Below are 19,468 nucleotides of genomic sequence, written 5' to 3' on the forward strand. Positions count from 1 at the left end.
CCAACTTTCAACTACGTTTATTGAAGAAAATGAGCAAAGAAGAAGAAATCACCTACTGTGCTGTGCGCTGTGAAGGTGATTTTTTCTTTTTTGCTCATTTTCTTCAATAAACGTAGTTGCAAGCAGACTTGTATGTATTTGGAGTATTGTATTTAAAACACTGTATTTTAAATACAGTTTGCGGTATTTTGGTACACTACTCAATACTTTTTGCTTTGTGTATTTGTACTCTATTTAAAATACATTTTATGGTATTTTCTACTCAATACTCTAATTACATATTTTGGATCTCTCTCTCAAACTTCTTGTGTCTCGTCTTTCCATTATCTTGTTTGTTCAGTGGAAATTTCCTGAGTCCCTTGGACTTGACCGGGACATTGGCCCTTCTTGGAAGTCTCCATTTAGAGATCCTGCCCCGTGTGTCCTAGTCCTTGGCCAGTGAGGGTTCTATTATGTGTGCCCTGACGCGGTGACGCCGAATTCTGACCTCGCCGAGCAGTGACCTGCTAGAAGTTTGCTTTGTTCTGGGCCACATATACTCAGTGGAGTTATGTGTTATCTCTGTCATCTTTTTGGGACTTGTGTTTATATTACTCCTATCACACAGCGACGGCTTGCTTAGTGCGCGGGGTTTTGGTGATTCATGTCACCTAGCGGCGACTTGCCGCATTGACCAGTGACTGGTGACTTTTTGCGTTCAAGGATAAATAGTATCTTAATTGTATTTCAAATACTTTTTGAAGTATTTTGTACTCTATCTTAACTACTTTAATTTTCATGTATTTATACTCTATCTTAATTACATTATAACGTTAGTATTTATTAACTTATCTTAAATACATTTTTGAGTATCTTGTACATGTCTGGTTGGAAGTTAGCGCAATTCCTGTCTGTTTCTCCGTTCTTTGTCCGTGTTCCTTGCGCTCTCAGTTCAGACGACCTTCACCGCATAGCACACTCCTAGCCAACCATCATCTCGAATGATATCGTTATGTGCCCTAATTTGTTGGAAACGGGACGCGAACGCTTTTGTGTGACACTAAAGGCCTAAACGCATGGAGCGTTTTTCCAACGTTTTCAGGACGCGCGCGAGCTCGGCGTGCGTGTAACCTCATAAAAACCAGTTTTTCAACGCGTGCGGAGGGCGTACGCCGGAATCTGTCGACTGCAGTACGCGCGCGTCTGGGCGCGTTTTCCGAGAAGTAGACAGAACCATGGCCGTCGTGCGGCAGACAAGGTTGCCAATGAGCAGCTCGCATAAAGTTTTGGGACATTATCCATCACACTAAATTTACGTGATCAATTTACGTGAATTTACAACAAACATTTTACAACAATTTACAACAAATTTACGTGAATCTGGAATGAAGGAACGCAGGAACCACAGGAAAGAAGAGCATCTGCACGTTCTAACAGATATTTGTGGTCGACGAATATAGCAACAGGGGCGCGTCACTCGCTGCGTACGTGTCCTATGCGTTTCGGGTGGTCGCCACGCTGGCGTTTCTTCGCCGCGTGTTCAAGGCCATGGCGTGCGCGCGATGTTTTGACGCTGAGAAAACGTCCAATGCGTTTCGCCCTTTATGCTGTTTATAATTGTCACAAAAAAGGCGGCCACACGTTTTTCAACAAATCTGGGCAGGAAACAATATCATTCGAGATTATGGTTTACTAGTAGCGTGCTATGCGGTGAAGTTTTTTCTAAGAGTGTAGCGTGATACGACGTTGGGCGTCACGTGACGTGTGCTGATGAAGGTGGCGGGAGTGGAAAGAACAAGACGCAAGGCACTTTGCCAGGATGGCTCCGCCCAGGAAAGTTCTCAGTGAAAGTTATTGTCTTGTGTGCTTATAATACAAGCTAGAACCCTGCACGGGCCGACTTTTCCGACTTTTACTGTCAGTACAAAACAACAGCACGAGACCAAATTAAATCCAGGACGCACGCGGCCAAGTGCGTTACCGTTACACTACCAGGTTTTTGTAGACGTAGGGGATGCCGTCGAAAACTCCTCCCAATCCTCACCCCTCTCACCAAGCTTTGCGAACTGTTTGTGAAATACGTAAGGAGTCAGGAGCAATGTAAAGTGAGAATGTTATAGAGGTTCGAATCATACGCATAATGCAGTGTCCCATGCTTGTTTTTGCAAATACTATGTAGAAGAATGACGCAAGCACGTGATGATATGAAATAATAGCCCTACATTGCGTGGAAATTGGCTGCGTGACCCGGACGAGCCTTACTCTCGGAAACATGTTTGTCGGCCCGGGCCCGGCCCGGCGAGCCGTACCGGCGTCTTTTGTCCGCCCGGACCCGGCCTGACCCGCGGTGCGGTGTTGGCGTATTTTGTCGGCCCGTGCCCGGCCCGACGCACACAGCCAATAACAAGCAGGCCCAGCCCGCGGGCCGGGTCGGGCCCGGACCCTTTGCAGGGCTCTAATACAAGCCCATTCAAGAAAGATTCCTATACATCTGAACAAGGTTCCAGTTGCAATGCATTTGTTAAGAGATAACTTCAAGATATTATCATATACCATATGATGTTAATAACTCCCAAACACAGAGAAATAATAATGTTCAAGTCTGCCCAGAATGCGCAGCGACACCGGTGTCCCTGTATTTCAGAGCTCTGAGAGTACCAATGCTCGCGCAGCTACTGCCAAATAAAGCCGCGACAAGGGGTACAGACAAATTCTCTACAAATTCTCGTCTGCACTCCTTGTCTCGGGTATATTTCGCATTCATGCACCAGCTTTTCAGCACTATTTCGCTTTTCTCGAGGCACAGCTATACACGGAATTTGCTTAGAGGTCCTATTCACATTACGAATAAGGGGCAGTTTGAGAGGAAATCCTCGCAACACAACAAGCACATTACACAGAGCTTTAGGCTGAAGTAAATTTAAACTCTCTTTTATATTTTCATCGCATTTTATTCAGAAGAATGGGGGAAGAAGACGAAGCTCTTTGGCTGCACGCGGTGTATGCCACTATAAAAACTTAAATGTCGCCATTCCAGCATGCACTCTTAAAAATGAACTTCACCGCATAGCACGCTCCTGGTCAACCATCATCTCAAATGATATCGTTATCTGCCCTGATTTGTTGAAAACGGGAGGCGTACGCCTTTTTGTGAAATTATGAACAGCATAAGTGTCACAAAAAACGCGTACGCCTCCCGTTTTCGACAAATCAGGGCAGATAACGATATCATTTGAGATGATGGTTGGCCAGGAGCGTGCTATGCGGTGAAGTTCATTTTTAAGAGTGTGGGTAGCCGTTTCGGCCTTACTGGGCTATCGTCAGCAGTGCGAAGGTAGCAACGTTTGAGAGCGCGAGAGTACTAAAACGTCTCAACGTCTCTTGAACGACTTCTCAGAAGAGAACGATATTGGTTTCGCACGAGTTGTATCAGAAATCGATTCGAAATTATGGTGATTTTCTTGTGCCTGGAACAATGCAGTGATGGTGTTTGTCAGCCAGAAGCCCCTTTTTAAGTGCTACATCGTCCTTTGAAACCCATAAAGTTCCCATAATAGGATTCTCTCTCTCGAACACATATCAGAGTACATATCAGAACACATATCGTGCTAACATTGAAGAAGTCGTATTTTGAGCTCAGAGCATTGCGGGACTATTCTTCAACGTGGGCACTCTACCCGCACAGTTCTCTCTCTCTTTCTATCTTTTATTCGAAAACGGTGATGATCGAGTGGCCCTGTTGTCTTGTCGGCTTTTTCTTTACTTTGTATACTTCACCTGTGACACAACGCTGAGACGTGTGTCACACGTAGTTTTCAATACTTGTTTGTTTGAGACGTTTGCAGGCTCAAGTCCGCAACGTTAGCTGCTTTTATTATATAGTCAATTCCAAGGCTAGGAGTTGAGCCGGACCCAAGACGCCGACACAATGCAATCGAAAAAAAAATGCTTAATGGAAGGTCCAATCCAAAGCATGATGCAATACAGTGTTGGCATTGCAATGCTGCCTTACGTCTTGCATTATCCTTCGATATCATAGCTACAATCCGCAAGGCAATCTGATCTCATTCGTCTTGCAGTGCGCTGAGCTTCCAAAGTGGCATGTGGCAAAGAGGTGATAATGTCGTGGCAAACTAACACCGTGGTGCATTGACTGAATTTTACGCTACGGAAGGGACAATAGGGTCCAGAATACATGAAGGCACGAACAATGCGCATGTGAACCTCCGTATACGGCCGTCAAAAGGGTAGGGGATCGTTGGAAGACGACCCACGGGCAGGTCCGCTGTTTGAAGTCTCCACTAACGAATTGTTCACTCTTAACAAAATTTCAGCGCATAGAATGCTCTTAGCCAACCACCATCCCGAATGACATCGTTTTGCGCCCTGATTGGTTAAAAAACGGGAAATGACCTTTTTGTGACACATATGCAGTTATATTATTGACCAACAAAAAGCCCTGCTCTTTTCACAAATCAGGAGTGATAACGGCACCATTCTGTGCAATGAATTGTGATATGGGGTCAAATTCTGTTTAAGAGTGTACCGGAAAGAAGGAAAATATGAAGTTTCCCTCGCTTTTTGTTGGTAGTCACGGAAATGGCAATGTGTCTGTAGAAAAACCTTTGCGCGATTCTTTGGGAATGCCGGAAGTCTTCTCACACTCTGCCGTTAGGTGAAGAAGCATTGATTTCGAGAACATCGATTTCGCGATTATGATGAGCTAAGGAAAGCTTTTAAACGTCATTCTCGGGGATGTGACGGTACTTCCCCGATACGTGTGTTGAGTGCGCTGAGGTTGGGTTGTATTGGACAAGGCTGAGAAACAAATGGTGCGCCCGTAATTCCTTTAACCGTTATTCACCGGTTTAAGAACTTACTGAAAGCTATCCGAATGTCGTCTTCAGCGACCAACTTTTGACAGTGTGTGCTGAGACTGCTGTAGCGCACGTTGAAGAGCGTTTATGTGATCACGAAGTTATCCTACACTCTAAAAACGATTCGATGAGAGAGGAAGGTGTACGCTTTTTTGTCTCAGTTCTCATATATCCAAATTGACACAAAAAGGAGTAGGCCCCCTCTCTCTTCGAATAAGAAACGATAGCCCTATCAAATGTGGAAATGGTTGGTGCACAGCGTGCAGAGTTGTATGTTTAGATTTGTGTTTAGATTGCACCCTCTATACATCGCTCACGATCATATTCTTATCTCTAAATCCTCTATTACATTATCTTTAGCTCGATCTTTTCTTAATCTGTCCTTGGCGTGTTCGTGTGTGTAGTTCTGTGAAATAAGGTGCAAGTCTGCACTCTTAGAAATGAACTTCTCCACATAGCACGCTCCTACACTCTTAAAAATGAACTTCACCACATAGCACGCTCCTAGCCAACCACCATCCCGAATGACAACGTTCTCGCCCTTGATTTGTTGAAAACGGGAGGAGGAGCCTATTTTGTGCCGTGCATAATGGCACAACATAGGCTCCTCCTCCCGTTTTCAACAAATCAGGGGCGAGAACGTTGTCATTCGGGGTGATGGTTGGCTAGGAGCGTGCTATGTGGTGAAGTTCATTTTTAAGAGTGTGCTGCTGTCGAGCCTTTGAGTATAGAAAATAGGACAAAACAACAACTTTATTAGGAGATGATGAATGTCGAGTTTCATCGCCAGGGGCGACACTCTACCCCATTGCTAGTATTGATGGGAGGAATTAAATAATAAGCCCCTTCACAATAAGAATCGAAGTCCTACTGTATCCAGGATGGTGAAGAGAGCCTTGAGGGCGTTGGTGAGCTCGATGTGGCCAGGTACCAAACAATTTCGCGAGAGAGATGGGGGGGGGGGGGGGCAAGAGTCCAGCTCATTAAGGGACCGTGAGAGTACGGTTCGTGAAGGTTGATAATATGGATAATGGAGAAGAATATGCTCTAGGCCTGCTACAGCACCGCAGTGACTGCATTGGGGAGAGTCAACATGCCTCATGCGGTAACGCCACTGCGATGTAAAAGCCACACAGAGGCGAATGCGATTCACCAACTTTCCAGTTTTATTCCTTTGATCCGCATTGTAACGGACTTCCTATCTTCAAATCTTCAAATTCAGTATATACGTTTGACGTCTTCAGTGCGCTAGGTTGAACGGGTGAGAAGCACAATCACCAGCTAAAATAAATAAATAAATGATGACTATTTTACCAAGGCTGGTCGGCGCACCTGGGAGACAGGTTACCAAAAAATATGAATAAAAATGTGTCTGAACCTATAATTCACCTTATTCACTGCATTGAGACAGAGTGACTGAACAACGTTCCCGCTTTTCCCAAAGAAGCGAGCTGAGCAACATCGGCCAGCCTACGTCAACAATTTTACGAGGCAGAAACGAGAAAATTTTAGATTGGTCCCCTTACATAAACCATGGAATGTCGGTAATCATCCGGATGTTCCTCCTAGCCTTTACAAACCTGCAAAGGAAGACTACGTTTCAACACAGAACGAAGGTGGCAAAAATATACAGCCACTGAATGCGTAATCGGGGGACACATTACTGTAGCACTGGCTGAATGACTGCGTGTCATGTTCCCTAATGAAACCTTTTCTCACTTTGAATACTCTGCGTGCAGCGTCCGACATCTCATATTATCAAACGTTGATCTGCTAAGACGACGGCCTGTCATGACGCAACCCCCAAAAGGAGGGCTTTTACGAATAGTTGGCTATTCTATAATACTCTCCTTCCCAATTTTCGAAGTGGTGCGAATGTATCCCGCATGTGTATCTGCCTTTAAGAGTGTAGCATAGCATATAGCCCACTCAGAACGCATACCATTCCACCATACCATACCATGACACATGTGATATGATAAACCACTAAGGACGAGGGCTACATAATATAGTTCGAGTGAGATGCTTGCAATCCCCGACATAGTCCATCTGCTCTTATGCCACATTACTGCAAATTTTTCGGCAAATATTTCCATGTTCCGAGTGAAATATTCATGGCTGTGTAAGGGTAATCGCAGAAAGACATTCAGCTTAATTTCGGCAGTACCAATCAGAGATTGCAACACGCCATTGTAACATAGGATTTAAAATTACCCCTGTCAGCACAATGTAATCAGAACTGTTTTTACGAGATCTCAATAAGATATCGCACTTATCTTACGAATAAGTGCGAGATATATATATATATATATATACAATTGGATCGTGCACTCCCAGCCGAGGACAGCTGTTTCGCTATACAACTGTGTTCGCGAAACAACTGTCCTCGGCTGGGAGTGCATGATCAAATTGTAAACATATGCTCAACGTGCAGCCACAGAGCTTCGGCTATTTTTCCTCTCTATATAGGTATATATATATATATATAGGAAAGTAAAGGAAAAATAGCCGAAGCTCTGTGGCTGCACGTTGAGCATATGTTTACAATTTGATCATGCACTCCCAGCCGAGGACAGTTGTTTCGCTCTACTTGGAGCTCGTCAGCCCGGCGCAGGGAAATGACACGATCTTGGGTCGGCGTTAACAGTGCGTCTCGGCTAGACGTCAATGTTCCACGATGACGGCGCCGCCTGTGGAGCCCGCAGTGCAAGCCAGCAAGTACATATACAAAGGAAAAATAGCCCGACGTAAGGAAAAAGAAAAAATGGCGCTGAAAACCGTGGAAGATTGATGTCTCGCCGAGACGAACTGTTACCGCCGACCCAGAATCGTGTCACTTCCCTGCGCCGGGCTGACGAGCTCCAAGTATAGCGAAACAGCTGTCCTCGGCTGGGAGTGCACGATCCAATTGTATATATATATATATATATACATATATATATCGCACTTATCCGTAAGATAAGTGCGATATCTTATTGAGATCTCGTAAAAACAGTTCTGATTACATTGTGCTGACAGGGGTAATTTTAAATCCTATGTTACAATGACGTGTTGCAATCTCTGATTGGTACTGCCGAAATTAGGCTGAATGTCTTTCTGTGATAACGCCCGATAACGATATATATATATGCAAAATGTAACGAAGGGATTCAGAAGCTTTAAGGATTTCGTACGAGACTACAATTTATTACATTTAAACAATGATAAAACTAGACTAAGGGGAGGTCAGCATTATATAATGATAGGGGTCTTGAATTAGTATGGGGCTACAATGTATTACATTTTAAAACTCGCAAAACTAGACTATGGGGAAACTGGCATTACATAAAGGAGTCAACGTTTCGACGACAGCGTCGTCTTCAACAGGACTGAGGGGAAAAATACTAGGCTGTCGTTAACAAGGAGAACATGGGAGAGAAAAGCTGTACACGTGATAGGGCGCTCCTCATAACGTTTTCTCAAGGGCTTCGTCCTCGTGCAGCCAAAGAGCTCCGGCTATTTTTTTTTTTCAATTTATACTTCACTGGCTTTGCACTGGGCTTTCAGTGAGTGAGTTATCTCACCCTGACGGGAGGAATCACGTGTTACGTGACCTTCTGACGCCATCCACTCAAACGTTGCCTGCCTGCGTCCTGTTGATGAGGCCCAACAAGGCCGAAACAGCTGTCCAGGACTGGCATGGTGACGTTTGAGTTACAAACATATGCTATACGTGCAGCCAAAGAGCTCCGGCTATTTTTTTCATTTTATACTTCACTGGCCTTGCACTGGGCTTTCAGTGAGTGAGTTATCTCACCCTGACGGGAGGAATCACGTGTTACGTGACCGTCTGATGCCATCCACTCAAACGTTGCCTGCCTGCGTCCTGTTGATGAGGCCCAACAAGGCCGAAACAGCTGTCCAGGACTGGCATGGTGACGTTTGAGTTACAAATATATATATATATATATATATATATATATATATATATATATATATAATGCAGGAAAAAAAGCCATTAAAGAAACAAATAAATGATACTAGACGTGTTTGAAATTCAAACTTACAGATTAATATGGCTTCTATGGATGCACGTAGAGAAACAGATACTCATGGAACGATGCGGCTGCACCAGAGGACACGTGTTTCGCCGTGTTTGCGGCTCATCGGCCCTGGGTAGCTGCGCATCGTTCCGAATTGGCAAACCAGGGGTCACTCAGCGAGCGATATACACCTGGGAGGGCGACTGAGCACTCCTCAATGCCACAGTGCAAGCCAGTGAATTGTAATGCAGGAAAAAAAGCCATTAAAGAAACAAATAAATGATACTAGACGTGTTTGAAATTCAAACTTACAGATTAATATGGCTTCTATGGCTGCACGTACAGAAACAGATACTCATGGAACGATGCGGCAGCACCAGAGGACACGTGTTTCGCCGTGTTTGCGGCTCATCGGCCCTGGGTAGCTGCGCATCGTTCCGAATTGGCAAACCAGGGGTCACTCAGCGAGCGATATACACCTGGGAGGGTGACTGAGCACTCCTCAATGTCACAGTGCAAGCCAGTGAATTGTAATGCAGGGAAAAAAGCCATTAAAGAAACAAATAAATGATACTAGACGTGTTTGAAATTCAAACTTACAGATTAATATGGCTTCTATGGCTGCACGTAGAGAAACAGATACTATATACTATATATATACTATATATACTACATATATATATATATATATATATATATATATATATATATATATATTTGTTTATTTATTTATAATTTGTGTGCGAAACCAAACGTCTAAACGTGCATGAGACGGTGTGGCAAGGCGCACAACCTCCTAGTGCCCCATCTTGAGAACGTGGATGAAACGGGGATTGCTTCACGACAGCAGTAAAATGCGGTTTATGCAGCTTAATCTCGTTCCTCCTCTCCCTTTTTCCCTCCGAGGTACAGCTTCGTGCAAACTTAACTTGAACACGGCGCCGGCCTGCAGAGCAAGAGGGACGACACCCTAGCGGCTCTAACTGGAATTATCGGGAGAGAGCGTTGAGGGCTGTCCTATTCGCATCACGGGGGTGCCCGTCTGAGAACTGGTGCTCCGCTTCGAAAAGGCGCTGACTTTTACGTGGATAGTTGATATCTGCACATCGTTCCAGTCTGTTCTGGAGATTGCTGCGGGCGATTGAAATCTTCACCATCTGATAGTGATTGTCAGCGCCGTTGTTATTGGTATGCATCATATTGCTGTAGTGGCGTCACATTGATTGGAATTAGCAATAGAATGAAAACAATGGAATAATAATAATACACGTAAATGCATTATGCTGGAAAACGTATTGTTGCTTAAAGCACCGCATTCCGCGCCACGTTGTATCATATGTTCGCGATGGCCAGCCAGTTGAGAAGCTTGTTCCATTCTCCCAGTGATTCCCCTTGTGTCTCAGTGTGCTAGCGAAGAAGTTAAACACGTTCACTAAATACTTACGTTTTTTTTTTTTTCTCTCGCATTGTTGTTTACGGGATCTATATGTGTACATCCTTTTTGGTTTTTGCATTATGTCTTGATGACTTTAGTGTTCTGTTTGCTTTTTTAAAGTATATTTGACGTTTCTTTTGTTGTTTGCCGATCATGTTATTTACTTTTTCCGTTTTCACAATGTTATCGTCGCCCAACTTCTCCGTTATGTGTTACCCGTTTGGGTCTTTAACGTATTCTAAATAAATATATAAATAAATAACGTGGAATACCCGGCGCTCTTATGAGTGATACTCTTTATTTTTCTTCCCTTCTACCCTTTATTTCTTCAAACAACAACAACGAGGATGAGCAGCTTGCTATACATCGAAATAATGAAATTTTCCATGCGACGTCACAATGTGGTTACTCGCTCGCATTATTCACATATTCACTGTCCATTACCGCATCCATGCTGCTTCAAGAATAACTCGGGTTCGTTATGCGAGTGAAATTATCTTGTAGCGCTTGAACGCACAAACCTTCTCCCGCGCAGTTAATAGCAAGGAAACGGCAGTTTGAGGCAACTGATGTTGCTTAACAGCGATTAGCGATATCAGATGGCACAAAGTCACGTAATCACTACAAACAAGCTGAAGCTTTGCGTCTCCTATCATTGCCCATTCGAAACGGAGCACCAGTTCTCAGACAGGCATCCCCGTGATGCGAGTACGACAGCCCTCAACGCTCTCTCCCGATAATTCCAGTTAGAGCCGCTAGGGTGTCGTCCCTCTTGCTCCGCAGGCCGGCGCCGTGTTCAAGCTAAGTTTGGACGAAGCCGTACATCCCGGTGTCCACAGCCATATTGCACTTTAATGCTGGCGAGTATGCAGTCAGTCAAGACCAGCAGTGAGCTATTGCTGACGGCACCGTAACGCCGGTTTTGTTGACGCCTAACATACTTCTCGCAATTTCACATAACAGAAATTCTTCTGTGTCACAATATAATTGATGCGTATGGAGCATCCTCTAAACAAGTGGGAAACTTATTTTTTGAGCAGCAGTCTAACATAATACCCGGTTGCCTACAGCATTCAATTCCAAATAGCGTTGATGCTACCTTTTTCAAGAGAATGTACAGGAAAGTGCATAGCTAGGAGTTGATACTACCTCATTTAACATTGACCGGCATAACACATTATTAAACTCACCCATGAAACGCCTTCTTGTTGTTCTTGCTGGGCTCGTTTCGTGCTGGAGCCTTGGTCCCAATTTCTACAGCCGCTTTCGAAGCAAAAAGCATGGGTGTGCGGAGTTCCTTGAGCTCTTGGTTTTCACGACAGTCGTGCTTCAAATGACCTCGGCAAAGTATGTCCAGTGTGCGCATATCAGCGTCTTCTCCTGCATTGCTTTGATGACGCTTGTCCTCGGCTGTAAGGCACAATCGTGTCATAACTTTGCAGCGAAGCTTTTATCCATCTTATACCGTATAGTCAGACTGCAAACGTAAGTCCCTTAAACGGCGGTTACTTCACCTGCACTCTTAGAAATGAACTTCATCGCATAGCACGCTCCTTGCCAACCATCACCACGAATGGTATAGTTATCTGTCCTGATTTGTTGATAACAGGAGGCGTACGCCCTTTTTTGTAGCAATTATGAATGACGTAACTGTCACGAAAAAAGCGTGTCCCTCCCGTTTTCGACAAATATGGGCAGAGAACGGTGTCATTCGAAATGATGGTTGGACTACAGGTGAAGTAACCGCCGTTTCGCTAACGGACTTAGCTTTGCCGTCTGACTAGGGTATTAAACGACATACCAGTGAGTATGTTAACGGAGGTAAGAACTCCTACCTACATTCTAAACCCAGTGACGGATAGGTGCCGTCTGATCAACTGGCACATTTTTAAATAAAAATGTGCCACATGACTTCAAGGGGCACGCGGTGCCTGCGAAAGCTGCAGGTGCCATGTGCCCCCTGAAGCAACTGGTCCGACATCCCTGCTGACGCCAGGAGCCACAGTGTACCGGACGCATCGAAGGGTTACTTGTACCCACTAATACGAGAAACACATTGCCTCTCGAGTTCCCTAACAGAAAAATTACCTCCACGCTTCGCAAAAAAAGAAAAAGCAAGGAAGAAAATGCTGCAAGCACATCGAACATGAAACACCAAATTTTATTGGCTTGCACATACCTTTAAATTGCATCCAGTACATCATCGTTTGCCGAATGGAAAGCATACACGGTTCACTAATCCCAACACACACATATGGATCACACGTTGCACGGACACACAACCCATCCGATACACCAGGCAGTCCTCCAAACGCCGAACACACAATCCTCGAAACTTCGAACAGGCTGGCACTGAAAGCTCAATGAAGATCCTTAGTGACGAACACGACGATTCCTCAAACGAAATGGCCGAGGAACAATTGTCCAACAAGTGGCAACAGACACCAATTCCATGCGAGAAGCAGTTGCTATCTTTCACGCGTATGTTTGACCGTTGAGACAGGAAACCTGTAAAGAAATCGAGGTGAATATCACGCTGGTATTATTCCAACGTTAATGCTGGAATAGTACTCCATTTTGTAACTCACCTCCTCGCAATCGATACAGTCCTGCGGTCACCTATAACGAAAGAATACAATTAACCTCGCTTGGAATGTACATCGTCGCTTCACCGACGCAGCCGATCCTCTCCTGCCGCCATTTGCAATGCGTCCACCGTCTGCAACAGAATGTACTTCGATTGTTAAACACGAGTAAAACGCAGGCGTCGTACGATGCATCACGGCTGGGTTGGCTTACCTTAAGCAAACATGAGACCTGTACTTAAAAAGCAAGGTGTCCTCCTTCTCAAAGGCGAGGTTGCAACGCAGACAGCGTCAAGAAAGCGGGAAGCGGGAAGGAACGTAGTACTGTGGGAGAATACGTTGTTCCGTGTCACTCCTCACCGGCGGAGCGCGGAACAAAGTAGTACGCTCCAACGAAGGCACGCATATTCAGTCGGCACACGCATTATTCAACAAGCACACGAGTACAAGGTTCAGGGGGCACACATATTATTCAGCGGGCACAAAGCCGTTTCATACCAACGTGACGGCTTTGTACCTGCTGAAATTTGGCGATGAGGATCGCTGTGCTTGCTTTTTGATAACCGTTACGGCTGCTTCCAGACGGTTACGGCTGTGTACCGGCTGCACTTTCTGAGGGAACTTTTTTAACTGGCACATGTCCGTCACAGGATTTAGAGTGATATGCATTTAGTTACGGGAGTAATAGGTGTAATATTGTTCTTCCACGCTTCGTAATTCTATTTGCAATGTACAATACTTCTCCTTCATAACGTGTGCAGCGTTAATACAAAACGCACTTTTTTTTTTCGGATACGGGCGAGTAGACGCACTGCCATCGAGATGCCTCTATCCATTGTTTCATCATCTGGAGAATTGTAGCACCCAATCAGACACCAACGCTGAGGTACACATAACGTTCTTCTTGATACTCTTGAAAATGAACTCACCACATGACACACTCCTATAGCCAAGCTTCAACCTGAATGACAAAGTTCTCGTCCCCAATTTGTCGAAAACCGGAGGCGGAGCCTATTTTATAGCCATAATGAAGTACATAATGGTCCACATAATCGACTCCGCCTCCCGTTATCAACAAATCAGGAGCGAGGACGTTATCATTGGGGATGATGGTTGGATAGCAGCGTGCTATGTGTAGTGAAGATACGGACCTGTCTGATTCATCTATACAAAAGCTGTCACTGCCAACAAGTTAAAATCACCGTTTCGAGACGACACAGTCGGCGGGTTAGCTTCATAGCCCCTCTCCTCCATTAGGAGATCTGATTTTGCCTATATGGAATGTTTCTCGCTGTAGCTGTGAGGGATTCGTCACATGGCTGCTTTATAACTTTTTTTTTCTGGTTATCGAGGATGATCCTTGTGGATTGACCGTCACATAAAAATCCAGTCCGGTGTCCGGTTTCGAAATTTTACTTTAGCCCGAGGGAGGGGGTTCGAAGTCGTACCATCGACTTCACCCACCATATCCTACATCACCTATCGTATCACCCATCGACAAGTTCAATTGTATCTTACCGATAAATCTTTTTGCCATAACACTAGACCCTGTTACCGGAAGTACCAATACCTCCTCAACCACAAATTTTCCAAGACGCCCAAGAAGCACGACGCAGAGTACTATCCTGACCGTGAGCTATTCCTAGAGAGCAAGCCGAGCGCTTCAGAACTGGAAAGAGACCTGCGGAGCGCAAACATGAGCAGCGCGCAAGGGTACCACTCGGGCAGAGGGCATGTTCCAGGCACAGTGCGCCTTTTTTATCCCAGTTCCGACGGAGAAACACAACGTCTTGCCCAATATATGCAAATACACCTTACACACCAGCTAGCGAATGCGTCGACACTTTCGACGGCTGTAGAGATGAACAAGAGTTGGAGAACCAAGACGTGGTTCTCCAAGAATGTCGCAGAATGTCGCGGACAAACCGTCTATACGGAACTGCAACATGGACGTTGAGGACGGGATGATCAATGGAATATGAAGTACACTCTAAATCGTTTTACACCTTAAAGGGTGTAGATCAAAATGTTCATGGCGCACACCTTTTAAGGTGTATTTTAACACCCTCATGGCAATTGGGGTGTAAAGGCTGTAACGCCGAATAAAACTCGTGGCAATATGCTGGTAACTGTGTATTCACAATTACCAGCATATTGCATATAATCACATTGAGGTCCATATATGTATGCACATCAAGGTGATTAAATATGTGTGTAAACATGCACAGCCGACATACAGAAAATCACGTATGGCATGGCAGGTGTGCATGGCAATGAAGCATGGCAGCTGTATATAGCTTTTCGTGAAATTGTAGACCTTCTCATGAGCAGGCACCTCCCCCATATGCATGTTCATTACTTTGAACGTTGCATTTATTCGTTTCTTCAAAGCTTTGCAGTGTTGTACCCACAAATAGCTAACCCCTGTACAATGTATTACATTGTTCATTATCCGCGACCCATCAGGCTGTTTGGTTCCTCTCCTAGCTGTATGGTGTATGCGTTTTGAAGGGAAACACCAGCATTTTAAAGATGTTGCTAGAAAAACTCGGCATTTTAAGAACATAACCCTTTCATTAGCAAGAAGACATCAATTTTATCAAATGTATGTGGGGTCGCAGCCCTTCATCAGAAATGCCACATACTGATGGTTCCAAGGAGATACTACTTCAACATGCCCCAGAAGCAAGTCAGAGTTACATTCATGACCGTGATATTCAAAGAGATTCTATAGTCTATGTGAAAAGTGCAGTTGATAATGATAACACATTTGCTGTTGGCTGTGTTGTTGCCAAAGAATCTTGAGAGGAGGACTTACCCGTGTTCGTTGAGATTACAGGCATATATATTATTAACTCTGATACCATTTTTCTCATACAAACATCAACTACAGTTGAGTATGATGAGCACTATCATGTATTTGTTTCTGGCTTGCAATGAGGAGCAAAGTGTTTTAATAAATTTAAGCACTATCTCAACATATTTTCTAAACCTGCATACATTACTGGATGGTAGACGTGTTGTAAATGCACGCCATGCACTTTTGTAATGTAGCTTCCCGTTCCCTGTTGTTTTATATATTTACTTTTGTTCATGTGAACGAAAATAAACATACTCCCTTTCTACACCCAGGCGACACACTTATCACAATATTTCACCTGAGGGTGTAGTACACCATTGTTACAGCCTCAGGAACTTCCAAAATAAAGTTGTAGGATGTGAAAGGGGTGTGATCTTTGTTAATACACCTATTTTACACCTTTAGAGGTGTGAAACGATTTAGAGTGTACTTGGAACGCGACCCAGACGTACAGGACAAGTAAACACATAGAAACCGCAAAATACATTAAGACGAATGAGGAACAACGACTACTATTGGCTCTACAGGTCTACGACGCCCAAATGTATACACAGCAGCAGCAGCGCAGTGCCACGGCATTGAGCGTCAGGGCGTTCCCGGCCGCTGTGGCATATACTATAAATCCGAATATGCTTACTATGCAGCTTGCGATGAAAAAGCCGCCTATTTTAAGCATTTTCCTAGTCAATTTGTAGGCGATACGAGGTGTTACAAGTCATTTTACCCGACCCGGCACAAATCAAGGTCTAACGCTTCACGAAAGGGAAGTTGTCCACGGAAAGCAACGTGATGCCTATTTGTGCCGCGGAAGCCAATACGCCTTTCTTGCTTAGGTGTGGCTTGCAGTCGCTCTCACCTGCGTCGCTAACCGTCTCTCTCTCTCGCCCTGCAGGTGCACTCTAAGGCCGGTGGCGGATAAAGGACGGATAAAAGGCGCATATTTTGCTGCTGTTGTTAATTGTCTGCCAGCTTTATCCGCCACCGAAACGTTAACAACAACAAAAAGAATGCAATAACAAGAGAAAGACACCAAGCTCCAAGGATTTCTCTACACTCCCCCCAGGAGGGGAGGGTGTACACCCTCCCTGCATTTTTGCAACCCCCCCCCCCCTGAAATTTCTCAGGTCACCCCAGCCAGCTGGCCACCAACACGTTCTGGTAGTGAGTCCGGCGCAGCGAATTACATCCTGTTCTGTCAAACTAGGGCTGTAGGACCACAGACATGCATATGATCGTACCATGCATTTGTCCAAAATCATTTGAAAGTGACTGTTCAACGCATATATTGCGCGCATATACGAGCAAAAATGCGTGCGGGCACGCAAACTCAATGTGGATCATCAAGAACCATTTACGCTCAACTCAATCAAGGGTGGTATTCTGCTTTTTTCGACTAAGGTTTTCACCGTTGGTTGCTAGGTATTCATTGAGCTAGTCTTCCTTCTTTGTCGGTCGTGTGATTATGCATCTTAAAGGGACCGAAAAGTGAAAAATAACCCCCATATTTTTGCCCACTGTCGTGCACAACATCGTTGTTTGATAAGATACAGAAAGCATTACTTCTCAATTCCGCATATTTTTTACGTATAAATATTTTGAAGACTGCCGGAACATGGACGGTGCTGCCAGCGAACGGCGAAAACGAGCAACTTGGGTTTCAGGTCCAGGGCTCCCAGGGATTGGTCAACCCTTACCACGTGAGAGTTAATTTTTTAGAGAACAAAGCTGACGCACATTATCTTACAGCTAAACGACATTTTAAAAATGACGCTCACTTCCATAGCTTTTACGTTAACAAAGCATTCAGCTACTTCGCCGCTACGAGCTACGATCCTACGATCCGCCGCGCCATCTGCAAGGCCGTCTGTGTTATCGCGTTTATTGTTTACGTCGTGGGTGGTCGTGTTGGTCGCGCGAAGAGAAGTGAATGGCATGTTCGTGGTTGTTGTGTCAATTATTCGAGAGACCTACATATGCCTGGTGTAGTTTTGGTGTTCGGGGATGCAAAAATCATGTTCACCATCGGCGGCGGGCGTTTTCTACCACAAGATTCAACAGGAGAGTGCGCGAAAACGAATGTGGTTCTAAACACTCGGTTATTAGATGTAGCAGTCGTGTCGTGTGTGCTGAGCTCATTTTGCTGCCGATGACTACGAAGATGCCGTACAAGGCGAATTGCGAAGACGTCCGAAGCACACTGGTGCTCAATACCCATTGACTTTGCTTCACCGAGGTGACGAGTTCAACACAACGTCTTAGGTATGTACAGGCATCACACATGTATAAATTATAATATAGCGACGACGTATTCCATTTAACTTATGTTATCCTACTTGTCCCGTACTCAACATTGTCAACATCAACAAATTTAATTTTAGGGGCCTTCCAGTGTTGAAGTGGCACAAAACTGTTTCGTGTGTCTGTGATCCAGGCACTCAAGTTGACATGACAGAAATAGCTGAAAGCAGGTATGCAAAGTCCACAGATTGAAGCACTAGATTTGTTACGTGTTGCAGACTTTGTGACATTTTTTTGAGTCTTTGGACAGGTGCAGAACATTAGTATGACGTCAACAAGGGGAGAAGAAACCGATGAGAACTACTAGCTTGTTTGAAGGGTGCAAGAATACTTCCTGTTGAGATGTAGTCATGACTTTATGACTAAGGAACGCTAATTAATTTTCTATAGATGCATCCTCCACACTTGAATGCCCAGTGAAACAGCAAACGTTCGTGGTCTTTGAAGCCCTACTACTGGAATTGTTCAATGTGTGTCAGAGCTACAGTGTGAAGGTTACCACATCATATTGGTCCTAAATTTGCAGAGTTCCCCTATCTCAGACGCAACTGTCATTTCGCTTTATGGCTCTTCCGATCCTACCTTCTCAGAAATTAATGTGGTTCACCATACACTGCATGGGCACTGCCTTTCTCTATACTCATGCTTTCAGTTTCTTGTTCTGTCGAATAAATCTTCACTTGAGTTTGCAGCCATCACGCTGTCTACTGTGTTTGCCCCTCATCTATATTGATGTGCTGTAACGGTATAGCACATCAACATGCCAACAACCTACCAAACAACCTTGCCTAGTCCTACTTTTGGATGGAAACTACACGATGTGGTAACATCCACATATGTAAAGTTTTAGTCGACGGAGATTTGCTGTTTTTGTACAACCTTCATTGTACATTTCTTTTGTCTCACTTAGCATGCCTGAAGAAATGTTCTGATCTTCATCAAGATGACAGGTCGTCGCTCGATCTGCAGCATTATTGTTCCTGTAATCTTTTCACCAACAGAGAATACAAAAGTGAACAAATGGTAAAATATAACTAGCTTGTTAAATTCAAAAGGGAAAGACGAAACTGTTTACACTTCTCTTGTTTATTTTATTGCAGGTTTTACAACTCTATCAAGTACGTCAAAACATCAGTGGGCACGAAGTCCTACTCTGTTTCCTAAATCCCTGGACAATAAAAAAGAAAGATATAGTTTGAGTTGTGACAAAATGTTGCTTCTGCCCTTATATTATACAATGGATATATTGGATATTGGATTGGATATATTGGAGTACTATGCACACCAATGGTGCATGGTTAACTTTGAACACAAATCAAGGGTTAATAATACTTGAAGTCAGCCCTCAAGTCCTTCTTTACAAATGTTAGTTGGTGACGTGACAATGAATCAGTTACAAGTACTCCGTTTAG

At 44.4% G+C, this 19,468-nt stretch overlaps 1 protein-coding gene across 3 annotated transcripts in view; it reads right to left on the reverse strand.

The window, feature by feature from the left end:
- The window catches only part of LOC135373293 (protein FAM135A-like), a 171,011-nt gene that overhangs the window by 30,457 nt on the left and 121,086 nt on the right, over nt 1–19,468 (reverse strand). For 2 of the 3 annotated variants that reach the window (XM_064606519.1, XM_064606517.1), the window contains 2 exons: nt 11,504–11,723; nt 6,383–6,436 (listed from right to left, as the gene is read on the reverse strand). In XM_064606519.1, the coding sequence (XP_064462589.1) occupies nt 6,383–6,436; nt 11,504–11,723 (274 nt within the window). The remainder of the gene's footprint in view (nt 1–6,382; nt 6,437–11,503; nt 11,724–19,468) is intronic. The other variant, XM_064606518.1, reaches the window with a different exon arrangement.

Source organism: Ornithodoros turicata, unplaced genomic scaffold, assembly GCF_037126465.1.
Source record: "Ornithodoros turicata isolate Travis unplaced genomic scaffold, ASM3712646v1 Chromosome23, whole genome shotgun sequence".
Lineage (NCBI taxonomy): Eukaryota > Metazoa > Arthropoda > Arachnida > Ixodida > Argasidae > Ornithodoros > Ornithodoros turicata.